The sequence below is a fragment of the Wyeomyia smithii genome, chromosome 1 (genome assembly GCF_029784165.1).
Source record: "Wyeomyia smithii strain HCP4-BCI-WySm-NY-G18 chromosome 1, ASM2978416v1, whole genome shotgun sequence".
NCBI classification, from domain to species: domain Eukaryota; kingdom Metazoa; phylum Arthropoda; class Insecta; order Diptera; family Culicidae; genus Wyeomyia; species Wyeomyia smithii.
This window is the reverse complement of record NC_073694.1, coordinates 136,322,946-136,337,127: the sequence shown is the minus strand read 5'-3', so window position 1 is coordinate 136,337,127 and position 14,182 is coordinate 136,322,946. Positions and strand designations below refer to the sequence as shown.

Here is a 14,182-nt window from a genome sequence, read left to right as displayed (position 1 = left end):
GCGCTGACAGAGGAGAAGATTACGAACAAATCGATATATTCATGTTTGTATTTCACCTTACACATTTCTAGTATTTCGTCTCAATACACAGGCGTCTCCTAAAGCTGCTTAAAATATGTTCCCTACCCTATATATTGAATTTATAACAATATCATCTTAAAGATAACGGTTTTGCAAACGGATGGTCTTGTATTATAAAAAAAGAACAAACAAACAGTCATTTGAAATATTTTATTATATATAGCCATTAAACACAACAGCATATTTTTACAAAGATTTGAATTATCACCTGGACGAGGAAGTTTAACGACGTGTTGTATTTAAAACAAAACTTAAAATTTAAAAGTAGAACTTTGCTTCAAAGTTTTTTGTTACTTATTACTTTGGTGTCCTTTATATTACCTACTAAGTACAGTACATCGTGGGCTTTTTCGGTACAATTACTGAAATGCCATTCTTCTCGCATAAAGTTGGTGAGCATGAATTGCACATATTGATCGACCGAATGAACCAGATTTTACTGTATAACATTTTGAATCGCTTGGATATTGACTATTGCTCTTAGCTCTGCGAGCAGAAATAACTTCTATACGTAAAACTGTGGTAACATGTTTTTTGACTTTATTGTGATTTTTAATAATATTTATTACCTTAAATTAGTAAATGATTCTCATTTACCGCAATTATCTACAACAAAAAAACTGATGTAGAGAAATCTAGCAATTTCTAACATTAAACTAAAAAATATGTACAATATTGACACTCACTCACATATAAATGATTGAATTTTGCATTGCCTTTATCTTTTTCGTGTGCACTTTTACATCTAGCAATTTTGTTTATCGAACGGGTATTTTGCATCCAATTCGAGATACAACACCTTTCTCGAGCTTGCCTTTCAATATTGTGTATGATCCGTCTTCTAGAAATTGAATAAGCATCTGGGAAGACAAAACCAACGTGTCGCATCTAATCTCCTTAGGTTTTAAACACTAACTGTGTGTTGTAGTACATGTTACAGTTATGTGAATCTGTTTACATTACATATAATCCTAAAAGTCTTAATATACAGTCACACCTTCGGATAAGGCTCAATTTCTGCCAGAACTAAAACGTTAGGTAGCTAAAGTTATAATGATTACAAACGAGCACCAATTTGTAATCGGTGAAGCCATGCTGATTCGTTGTATCCTCATCTCGAATTTGAATGTGTGTCACGCGCTTGCATTGCGAAATATATAATTGTGGCACCCATATTCGTGCCACCCCATTTGGCACATTCGGATATCTGTAGAGAAGAAAATTAGAACAGTTGCTCAATAATAAATGTTGTTAAATAGGAAAATGGCGCTGGTTTGATTATGCTAGTTATTTTGAATCGTTATAATTATTATAATTGAGTAATATCAACACATTTTTGATGAAGATGTTACTTCTTTTACATTACGGTAATGTTTTGATTTTTGCAAAGCGGCTGTCTTAAAATGTAGTGATATGACAAAAAAAGGATTTAGCAATTTTATTTCTCTTTGTAACATTGTGCATTAGCATTGTTGTCATTGAACATTTTCACAAATACTCCTTTGCATTTTTTTATAATCATCAATGTTACCATTAAAATAAATTTATTTCGAATTGCAGTAAAAATAAGAATTTATTTCCAATCCCAAAGCCATAAGAAATTTGCATTGTTGATCTTTGGCGTTTATTTTCAATTCTGATTAATCGAAACATGCGTTCCGATAGGGCTTGTCATTTTTCAATAGTACAAAAGCTATCGTCATAAAATTATATTGTCTCACCTCCAGGTGGACGCGTAACGAAATTCAATCGATCGCCACAAAAATAATCGAAATCCGATAAAAACTGATTAAGTTATTATAAGCATTTAAAATTGGGCAATTTTCGGACGCTCTCGATTTTACACTTCTCATAGCGCAATATGTTTAGCGACGTAATTCTACGTCAAAAAAGATAAAATTAAAGTTGAGGAACGAGTAGTTTTCACATTAGGCGTAATTTCTGGCCTGTGTTCAAGTAGGATCAGTATTGAAAATTGATTGAAATCGTAATTAATATTGGTAGAAAAAATATATGACAAGAAATATATGACATGCTTATCTTATCTCGCGTGCAGCTTATCAATTCTATTGTTAATGAACAGTTTTGCAGAATTATTACTTCCAATAGACTAATCATAGAAGAAAAATCGAATGCGCTGCATTCTATTGAATGGATAGATACGCATGTAAGACTTTTACAACAAGCTAACCCCTTTTTCAACGTTAATAATTAGAAACCATCACCGTAAGCGACAGACGACTGTTGCAATATAGAGGAAAAGTTCAGATAAAAACCTCTCAAAAGTAAGTCTGCGTTCCGCTCAGCGCATCTTCGAATCGCCGCAGGAATACACTTACTTGTCGCTTTCGGTTGTCCTGCGGACGGTCACCATATCGGCAGAATTCGGCAAAATGCTGGCTGTTATGGAACGTCATTTTAGTTTTGTTTGCAAATTTGATCTGAAAATAAAAGATATTAATTTATTCAAGGTTTGCTTATTTCACCAATATGTAGACCCACCTGTGCCAGAATATCTTTCTCATTGTGGGCTTTTTTAGTTTTATCGCACAGGTTATTAATTCGAATTTGATATCCTTGTTGCCAAAGCTTGTCTAGCGAAGTATTGTAGATCTTGAGCCTTTTGTGACTATCGGAAAGCTTGACAGAGTAGATTTTAATATTTTCCGCCACTGGTTTTGTTACTGAAAACAAAAAAAAAATTCAATTTAAATGAAATGGAACGAAATGTAAGAATCAATATCGATTTAGTTTCGTTGCAGTTGTGCTGCAATTGTATTTGAACCACAGAGAACATACATTCATGTTCATATAAAGAATATTGAAAATCGTGTGTAAAAGTTTGAACCAAAACACGTTAAAACACTAACGATATCTGTCTCGTGGTGCCCCAGTTGCGCGCCATATATGTTGTCATATCGATATTATATCGATATCAGTGATTGCTTTGTCAGTGACGAGAGCGCCACATAGCGGGAGCATTACCCCTTACGTATAGAATGGCGGTTCCAAGTTTTTACACATCCTTTTTAAATAAGTTGAGCGTCTGTTCTCTGTTTAAACTGGCCTTCATAACAAAACTGAACGCAAAAATTCTGTCTCATAGCTGAATTTTTATGTTTTGACCGGTGTTTGCCCACAAAAGGAGGAGGATCATGTGAAGACAAATTGTCATTGTATCTTTGAGTATCGCCCACATTCTTGATATAACATTAAACAGATTTCAACTAAGTTAGTTTAACGTCGAGATAAACCTATTTTAGTATTGTAGGGGAATCGGAACAAAACCGACATGTTGCTGACATTTTGAGTGGATCAGACATCTACCAATCGATTTCTGAGACTTGTTTACTCAATATAAGACATAATTTGACTACCACTTTCAGTTATTGGCGCATTACCAATAATGCTCTACATACTCGATATTATTTTTCTAAAACCATGCCAAACCCGTTTTCGTAGAATCACCGTTTTGAACTTAGTTTTTGTCCGATTTAAGATCTATGTTTTTTTCAAATAGATGAGAAGATGCTTATATGTGGACGAACTGTTAGAATTTTGATATTTGACTTTGAAACAAAATGGCGTCGAAAAAACATCGGAAATTTCCGATTTCTCAAAAATCATAAACACTGGGGAACGAAACAGTGATGTTTCTGATTAGACATTTGCGGTTGACGGGTGAGATTCTGCTTATTTGTGAATGAAGGGGACAGAAATGAACCTGATCGTTGCCTCAATACAAATGCAGCGAGTGAAAACTCGGTATATATGCATTGCGGTTCTTGGTTATATGTTCTCCTGCAAAAACGCATACAAGCATGTAGCCGTCATATATTTTGTTACTTTTCGGTTATTGTCTTCTGTGTCTAATGCGAGGTCGTTAGACACAAAAAGTAACAAAATGTTGCTCAAAAGTAACAAAATCTTCCCCGTTTGTGTTGGGTGTATTATCGCAGACAGACGTTCAAGCTGATTTCCTAAAAATTTTTAGTACTAGCACTGGTAATACGTAACCCGATACCGCCGTGCAGCAGTGCCAGTTTCGTACAAGACAATATCTTGAAAAAAAAAAGGCAATAATAAATTGCAGTAAGTCTATTGAAATCGATTAAAACTAATACCCCCCACATCAAAAAGGTATGAACTTTATTACAATTCTTAATTTAAAAACCATGTCATGAGAATCGTTTGTTTTTATACCTCTTGTAACATACCCGAATACGTAACACGTCAAATCAAACCGACTACGATTGGAACAAAAACTTGGAACAAACCGAAGTTACAAGATGACTTAGACTATGCGCATAAATGGGGTATTTCTGTTTTTGTTTTTTTCTTTGCGATTAAATGATGATTCACTTATTATCCGTTGCTCTTTTAGACATGATGCGCGCTTGGGTTGTGTATCTAAATGATCCACTCTTCGCTTCTCTGCAACAATGCAAATGTCCTTTGTAGGCGAACGTAGGACGTAGAACTTTTGTAACATATTCCCGCCATCTGCGTCAGTTTAGCGGAACTCGAAAAGGGCTAGAAGATGTCGTATCGGATATCGAAACAAGACCTCCAGGATAGTTGATAATTTGTGGTACGGAAGATTATACTTGGAAAATTGTTGGTTTAACTTGATGACTAATATTTGCAGTGTGCAAGTAATCCTGCTGGTTTTTCTTCAATAGCATTTCAATACAACATTTTTAAATTTGAATTCGTGAGGGGAGCTTGGGTTGGAAATTTAATGACTCGACTTCGATTATTTAACTTTTCTTCAACGCAGAAAAATAGGTTGAATTGATCTGCTTCTAGTTAACAGAAGTTCGGTTGAAAAGCCTAAATGAATTTGTAATTGTTGTTAAAATTTGCATTAACCTCATTACTCATGGTAATGATTCCTTTTGAAAAGGGCTCGGCATGCATACGTGACCGGTTTAATGTAGCCTTCAACGCTGTCTATATTAAGGACTGCATAGGTTACTCTCTATAGTCTAGCCAGTTAGCAGTGTAATTTGTTTCAATCTAGCTAGAATGTTATTGTTATTGTTAGACCTAGTTCATTACACCCGCAGCGGTTTTCCGTGACCGTTATCACAATACATTTTATTGTTTACTCGAATTATCTCATATGTTACAGCAATAGCAGCGGTCACGCGTTCGAGCTACCAAATGTAAACAAGTCGGCGAGCACGTCCACCACATATTTTTTTATTATAATCGATGCGTTCGCACTATCTCGCGGGTTCTCCCATGGTCAGTGCTATGAAAGTGTTGGTGTTTACCGTAACGAAATGACGGTTGTATGCTATTTATAGAACACCTAGAATCGATCGATGTTCGTTTAAGGGCGTAACTGACCTCGCAGTGCTAATTGGTTAATGATTGGTGCCGAATGTATTTAGTTAAAAACATATGTAGATAACGTTTACAGTCTGTCAATTAACCCCCTTCATTTCCGTTACATAGTCAAAACTCTCAAAGCTACATTTGATTTTTCTCTGCGTTGCACTTTCACTTTCTAGCTTATTTTCTTTTGCGACTGCATCGAGATAGTGAATAAAACAGTTTTCTCAGACTCAACACATACGTGCCCATCGTATACTTAAAGCACTCACATTTTTTCATCTCGATGGCCGTCACACCGAACCAGCTCTCACTGGTTTCAGGATGGCGCAGTTCAACAACAAATCCGGCTTCGATTACTGCACAAAAGATGCGCTCTTCGCCCGAATCAAACCATTTGGATTCACGAAGCTTCTGAATCGCCACGGTACTGCTAAAGGATGAGCTTTTGCCAGAGCCACTGGAACCCGCCTGGGTCCACCATTTACCGAAAGCTATGTTTAAACTATTTCTTCTCTGCATTGTGTCCATGGTAGATTTAACTTTCTCAAACACCCGCATTCAGTTACTTAGAGTAACACAAATACACCGGTACGTATTTTTTCTTCTTCTTCTTCAAATTGTTAAGCTTACTCACAGTCCTAACTAAAGTTCCACTAAGTTCACTTGCTCAACTTCACTGCACTGCAGTACAAACTGCTTTTTTCAACTCTATAAAAGAGATATGCAAAAGACGTGTGAATTACTCGCCAGTTAAATGCGATCTGAACCTGGCTGCTCGATGGTATACACAGTACAAGCGCGAACGGCGCTTCGCTCAACCGGACCAAAGCCAGACCATCATGAACCAGCAGAGCAGCCAGTCAAGTGGTCGCGTAATCGCCGGCCGCCCCACAGTGACACTGTCTTGCGTGTTGTCCATTCTACCCCCCTTCCTTTGTGTCAGTTGACTCAATAATATACTAGGCGTTCGGCGTGTTGGGTTGGAATGTGGGTGTGTTGGAATGCAAGAGGGGTTCCTTAGAAAGGATAGCGGAATAAGTGAGTTGAACACAGCTTGCGAGGGGTAGACGTGAGGTCATATCACTCTCTGTCTCTCTGTACCAATTCGCAGTGCAGTTGTAGAAGTTTACTCTTTAAGCGTATCATTCATGCGGGTTGCTTACTGGGGGCGGCAAGTGGAGGAATCTGTGGGCATGCCCAAGTTCGGTACGATTTATGTTATCTTCAGACTGTTTGTTTCAAATGGTGATAACAATGCCAATCGTTTGGCAGTTATCAATTAACACGAATTTGTTTTTCGTAAGTTTGACAGCACTTATGCTGTGAAACGTGTAAAGCACTACGCATTGGCACATTTTTAATGACTGGTACTTCCCAAGTAACAAAACTGGTTTTATCAAAGTTTTATAGCGCTGTTTTGGCTGTTTTGAGCGCTATAAAACTTTGATAAAACCAATGTTGTTACTAGGGTTTGGATGTGGAAACGATGATTACAGTACTGAGTAATTTGTCAATTGTGCATCCTTACAGAAGCATTTATGAACAGGAAGCAAATACTACATTTCTTGTGGTTAAAACCCATATTTTATACTGGGTTTGCAGCGCATAGAAATCCAAATGCTGGGTTCTTAAATATCTACTGTTTGACTCTCTTCGGATTCGGTTGGTTGATCATATACAATATACATTTTTTACTATATTCAAGATGCTTTTAGCACCTCTGCCTGTTCCCCTTTTCCGTATAGTTAATTATCGAACAAATAAACACTTTACAATGCATTTCGACGATCGTCAGAACTGGTTCTCGCTGATCTCGTGATTCGCCCGTTGACGTACGCGAAAATGACGTGGAAACGACAAATTATGTGGCAGGCGTGTTGTGTTTCTTTCTTCTGTGAAACAAGACAGAAAAACCATGAATTTTTGTGGATTGGAATCTCTGTTTTGATCAAGGGGTTGTGGCAATCTATTCCTGTCCCTATCATCAGAAAAAAACTTTACCCACGACACAATTTGCTTAACTTTAATTCAGAAAAATATCAAACATCTTTTAGAAGATCAAACAATATAAAAAATCATGGAATTGCTGTAATTGTCTGACATACGGTGAAGTATTGAAGTTCTTTTGCCCGATTCTACATAGGATTAAAGGGAAAAATAACCACTTTTTGACCAAAAATAGGTAACAGGTGAATAGGTATATAGGTAATATAGGAATAGGAATAGGAATAAGAATAGGTAATAGGTAAAAAACGCAAGTAAAGCATATTTTCAGTAGAAAACATTGCTTTTGAAACTTAATTATATGCATATCATTCCCCCAGCGAATTCTCAAATATATCGTGATTTAATATGTTCGAATCCGGAGACAATGCAGGCCATTCAAAGGAATTGATTAAACATAGCGAAAACAACTAACACAATGTTCAGACAATAAGCGTCCTATGTGCTCTTGAAAACATCGGTTAGTACCTACATCGCAAAGACACGCCACGTTACTAGATACGACCATTTTGCTTACAGTTGCCTCAAAAGGGAATACCTTTTTTTCTATAAATATTATTTTGTAAGTAACATGAATCTTAAATCGTAACTTATCTCTGACCACTGTTTCACGATTATATTTGTGTGAGACAGAGAACCTGGGCATTTTCTTACAAAAAAGTAAGGCATTTCAATTATATTCTGTATGAAGGTACATTTCACGCTGCGTTATCTTGTCAAAGACGCTTCGATAGAAATGTTTCTTGCCACTGGTAATCAGTTATCAGCGGGAGGCCAAATACTCCGGTTTTAACCAGTATCTTCTGGACGATTTCCGTTTTATGGTCCTGCATAGGAATAATCTGTTAAAATTTAGCTGCGATAGCTTCATTGAAGGTTGTAAGCAAGACACTCTTTTGCAACTTGCACAGAAATTGACAAAGTGTTTCACTTTTTTTCTGGTATATAACTTCAATGGTTTGACTTTTTGTTTGTAAATTCGTTGTTTATTCCTAAGACAAAGTCTAGGATTCTTGCTCATAAGAAGATATACAAACGTTATTCATTTTACTTGATTCTATACTTTAACTGTATCCACCAATTATCATGCATCCTAATAGCATGATAATTGGTGGATCTTAGCAATAGCTCTTGGAGAAAACTTCCCTTCTCCTAATATCCAAATTTTATGGCCAGTATCAGTTTATAAACCGACGACTGTTTTCTTTTAGGGAAATACTAATATCGTCACAAAACTAAGCTTTCTCATATTCTGGTGGCAAATCAGCTGGATCAAAAAAGAGATAAAAATAGACAAATGTTTTGCTTGAAACAACTCATAGTTTTTTTTGAGTCCGAATACAGATAATATCGCGCACGGAAAACTATCGCTGAAATAGACGCGGGCGCTTTCTGCTCGCAAAATTTTCCGTTTCGTCTCTTCTTGGCAGGTGCGTACTAGTTGCGATATTACTAAAATAAATGAACTCTTAACTCAACAAACAGAGCCAAAAGCCCTTAGAGTCGCCAAAAAATGAAAACATCGTCAAAAGTGATTAACTCTGTGCTCCTTAGTCTGTTCTCGCAATACTTCACAATTTCATTAGCTAACTGAAATTGAACATCCGAATAGAATACATTGGAATTCACTATGCATGTATTGCTTCTCATATTTCAGGCCAAATATTTTGCCGTTCTAGATCGCTGCACTGTGCACGCAATCCACGGTCTTATCAGTATAAACGACATTGAACCGTTATGACAACAGTTGATAATTATTAGCAAAACTCGTCTTCACCAAGTTGGACGATTAATTGACTTAAATGTATGCGTTTAAAATTGATAAACATACACTATTTTGGCTGCAAGTGTACTGTATTATAAATTGAGTTTGCCACTCGCCTGCGCATCGGCAAGGTCATTTCTCATGGCGTCTCATATGAAATCGCTGTTGTTTACCACCTCGCGTACCCGCTAGGGTCCGGGACTACATCACCGCATGATTTACATTGTTTTCTTTCGTTAGCTGCACTTTTTTATAACAATAAAAGCAGTATCTAATCTATCATTAGATGCTTGGTAACTTAGAATTTTATATAATAGATGACTTCTACGTATTATGGTGGCCTAAAAATATGTACTACATTGAGAATTAACGCCTCACCTTATATATCTATCGTGCGCAAATGCATGGGAATAGTGTTTGCTATCATTAAATTTATGTTAGCCATTTATCTGAGGATTTGTTTAGGTGTCGAGAGGCACGGCAGTTCTATATATATATATATATATATATATATATATATATATATATATATATATATATATATATATATATATATATATATATATATATATATATATATATATATATATATATATATATATATATATATATATATATATATATATATATATATATATATATATATATATATATATATATATATATATATATATATATATATATATATATATATATATCTATATATATATATATATATATATATATATATATATATATATATATATATATATATATATATATATATATATATATTTATATATTTAAATATATATATATATATATATATATATATATATATATATATATATATATATATATATATATATATATATATATATATATATATATAAGTTACAATTCTTTCTAGCCTGAAGGGCTTTTTAAAAAATGATTAATGAAAACCTAAAATTAACTATCCTCTATCGTGTCTCAATTAGAACTAACTTTATTATTTTTATGCCCTGGTTACAAAGCTAGAAAAGCAACTGCACCGCTGACCAAGCAAACTGCAGCCCGCGTCGTTGTCGTCGTCGATGCCGTTGCACGCGCTGCCAACGCCCGTGGGAATCGTTCCAGTCAGCGTCTGTAGAAATCCGACTCGCTCACTTCGAATGAAATAATGTGGCGAGTGGTTCCTCGAGTCAGTGGACTTCGCGTTCCAGTTCTTGCAATCTGCTGATCTGGGAGGTTTCGTCTGTAACTTATATATATATATATATATATATATATATATATATATATATATATATATATATATATATATATATATATATATATATATACTGGCAGAGCTGTATGCCACCACGGGTCGGTATTTGGCGATTACCGTAGGCCACGGAAGTGCTAACTGCAAGAACGCAGTCCCGGACCATCAGCGAGAGCTAGCCTAGGTTGTGGTGAGACTCAGGCATTGGGCCGCCGAATTCTCACAAAAGCCACATTATCCGGAAGCAGCTCTGACGGAGCGAATAGTGCCGCTCCCACCACCCAAATGCACTAATTCGCCCATTGGGATTGATGCCAGTAAGTTCCCAATTACGGTAACTGGTCGCAACGCCATATGATAAGAGTCGGATTTCGTTTTCGTACCACGATTCTGGGCTGGCACCTGCGCCGAGCTCCCTTAGTAAGGTCGTGTGACAACGGCTTGAAACGGCGAGACAACAACCGGTGCAGGGGTCTCCGTCCCGTAAAACCTGGCAGGCCTTCCAGTACGTTCCAAATTCATTGCCCGGTGGGAACCGGGCAGGAGTAGGATCAGATGTCCTTTCCTGACTTGCGCCGGTCGGGGGTGTCATAGTTGCTCATAAGGCGCTATGGCAGCCGCCCCTAGCCATGGCCTCACTGCTTCGGCATAGACTACCATGGGACCAGATAGGCGACCACTCCAGTATGGATAAGGATAGCGGCTGGAAGGGGGACCCAATTAACAAGAATGAATATTTAAAAAAATGAAGATCAACAATTGGGCGCAGATGGGTTGAAAAACCCGTTTGCACGAGGAGGCATCCAGAGGTCTCCGCCGAGAAAGGCAAAGGCAGTACGCCTACCGGATCGACGCAAGACATCGCAGTGGCTGGTCCACTGTTGATAAAGGCGGTCGGGAGACAGCGAGACACGCTACCGAAGGTAGTAGCGCTGTCGGAGCAGCTCGATGCCATAATCGAGTTTGCGAAAAGTCGCACCAACACGACGAAGTACCTGAAGCAGGCTCTCTACATGCTTCGGTCCTCCGTCGATGCTGCGAAGAAGGAGCACGCCGAGCTCAAGGCAAGAGCGGTGGCTGCAGAGAAGAATGCAACGGAGGTGACCGGAAGGGCGACGAAGTCGGTCCAAACGGACACCTGCACGTTTGCAGCGGTTTGCGCCTCCGGGTCAGCCGCAAAAAGAGCAAGGCAGTCTCCGGGGGAATCCCCCGAGAACAGCAAGAAACGGTTGGTTGTGCTAAGCCCGCGAGATAGCACACCAACGGCCTCCAAGTCCGCCGAAAAGTCTGCCGAAGTGGCAGCTACGGGAAACCCTTGGGTTACCGTGGGAGGAAGGAAGCGCCAAAAAGACAGCAAGCGCAACGACGAGAAGGCGACAAATCGTCCAAAAATGGGAAAGAAGGCGCGAAGCAGGGGCGACGCCCTCATACTCAAGACGGAGGGGTCCAAGTACTCCGAAGTCTTGAAGAAAACGAGAGGCGAAACCCAGCTCAAGGATCTGGGAGCGGATGTGCGGACCATCCGTCGTTCTCGCACCGGCGAGATGATCCTTGAGCTCCGTAAGGATGCTAAAAACAAGGGCGCTGCCTACAAGACGGTAGCCGAGCAGGTCCTCGGGAAAGATGTGCAAATTCGGGCACTCACCTCAGAGGTGACTCTCCAGCTCAAAAACCTGGATGAAATCACCGAGAGGTGCGATATTGCACAGGCCCTCAAGGAGAAGTGCGGAGTGGAAGTAGCCACTGAGGTAATTCGCCTCCGAAAGGGTCCAGCGGGGACCCAGGTGGCCACTTTCCGGCTTGCATCGGCCGATGCAACTCTGGCCCTGAAGACAGCCAAACTTAAGGTTGGCTGGTCAGTATGTCCCCTGAGCATACTCCAGCAGCCGGACGTTTGCTTCAGGTGTTTCGAGGGAGGACACAAGTCCTGGACCTGCAAGGGGCCCGATAGGAGCCAGTTATGTAGGCGTTGTGGTGGTGCTGGCCATAAAGCTAAAGACTGCGGGGAGCCTCCCAAGTGCTTGGTATGTACTGGAAAACGGGACGCCAAGCACTTTATGGGAGGCCCACGGTGCCCAGCCGGTAAGGCGGCCACGAAACCACGGGCGTGAGGGTGACACAATTGAACCTGAACCATTGCTATGCGGCACAGCAGCTGCTATACCAAGCAGCGTCTGAGTCGCGGTCGGACATCGCAATCGTATCGGACCCCTACTGCATTCCTCCCGGAAACGGTAATTGGGTTGCAGATAAGTCCAGTACGGCGGCCATATGCACGACCAGCAAGTTCCCGGTTCAGGAGGTTGTGTCAACCTCAAATGAAGGATACGCGGTTGCCAAGGTGGACGGAGTGTTCTACTGCAGTTGTTATGCTCCGCCGCGTTGGTCTATCGAAAGGTTCACCCAGATGGTCGATTTGTTATCTATGGAGCTGACGGGACTAACACCCTTAGTAGTGGCGGGCGACTTCAACGCTTGGGCTGTTGAGTGGGGAAGCCGCCGCACGAACCGGAGGGGTCAGATCTTGTTGGAAGCTTTGGCAAAGCTCAACCTAGATCTGGCCAACGTTGGAACCAAGTGTACATTCAGCAGAAATGGTGCGGAGTCGATCATCGACGTGACGTTCTCCAGCCCAGGACTGATCGTGAACTGGAGGGTAGACGATGGCTACACCTATAGTGACCACCAGTCGGTCTGCTATAGCGTAGTCCAGAACGTGAGGCGGCAGGCGACGGGTAGAGCCAATACTCCGACCGTCCGCGGGTGGAAGACATCGCATTTCGATGCCGAGGTATTTGCAGAAGCAATGAGAAGAGAGCGCGAGGGGGGCAGTTGGCTCCGCCCGAGTGCTGACCAATTAGTTGCCACATTATCGCGGGCGTGCGACGCCACCATGCCTAGGACCCGCCAACCTAGGAATGGTAAGTCACCGGTATACTGGTGGACCGACGCGATAGCAGACCTCCGTAGCGCGTGCCTCCGTGCAAGACGGATGTTGCAACGTGCACGTACCGATGCACAGAGGGTAGAGCGCCGTGTAGTATTCGGATCTGCAAGATCGGCGCTTAAAAGTGCGATAAAGGCGAGCAAAAGGGCCTGCTTCGATAGGATATGCGCGAGTGCCAATACGAATCCGTGGGGCGACGCCTACAGAGTCGTAATGGCGAAGACCAAAGGCGTGTTGGCGCCTGCAGAGCGATCACCAGCGATGCTGGAGCGCATCATCGAGGGACTCTTTCCACGACACGAGCCAAATCCTTGGCCTCCGGTTGCTGAGTCTCACGTCCGACGTTCCAGTATCTCAGACACAGACCAGGGATGGTCGGCCAACCTGCCGGGCATCCAATCCGTGAGAGACGGCAGCCGTGCAGAGGTTGTGGAGGAGGTAAGGGTTACGAATGAGGAACTCATCGTGATCGCCAACTCCCTAAAGGTGAGCAAGGCACCGGGACCGGATGGAATCCCGAACTTGGCCATCAGGACGGCCATGAAAGTGGCCCCTGATCTATTTCGAGCAGTCATGCAGAAGTGCCTGGATGACTGCCTCTTTCCGGACAGGTGGAAGCGACAGAGATTGGTGCTGTTGCCGAAGGCTGGGAAACCGCCAGGGGACCCATCGGCATACAGACCTATCTGTCTGCTGGACACTACGGGCAAGGTGCTTGAGAGGATTATCCTCAACAGACTGGTGAAGTACACAGAGGGTGTAAACGGTCTGGCAAGTAACCAGTTCGGCTTCCGGAAAGGTAGATCCACGCTGG

General features: G+C 40.8%; 1 protein-coding gene across 1 annotated transcript; it reads right to left on the bottom strand.

Annotated features, from left to right (window-relative positions):
* Positions 1 to 216: 216 nt before the first annotated feature.
* Positions 217 to 6,266, bottom strand: LOC129718006 (uncharacterized). The gene is made up of 4 exons (XM_055668377.1): positions 5,694 to 6,266; positions 2,584 to 2,765; positions 2,421 to 2,522; positions 217 to 1,288 (listed from the first exon to the last, which is right to left on the bottom strand). The coding sequence occupies exons 1-4, from the start codon at positions 5,980 to 5,982 to the stop codon at positions 1,193 to 1,195; spliced, it is 669 nt and encodes a 222-aa protein (XP_055524352.1). The 5' UTR covers positions 5,983 to 6,266; the 3' UTR covers positions 217 to 1,192.
* Positions 6,267 to 14,182: the final 7,916 nt, after the last annotated feature.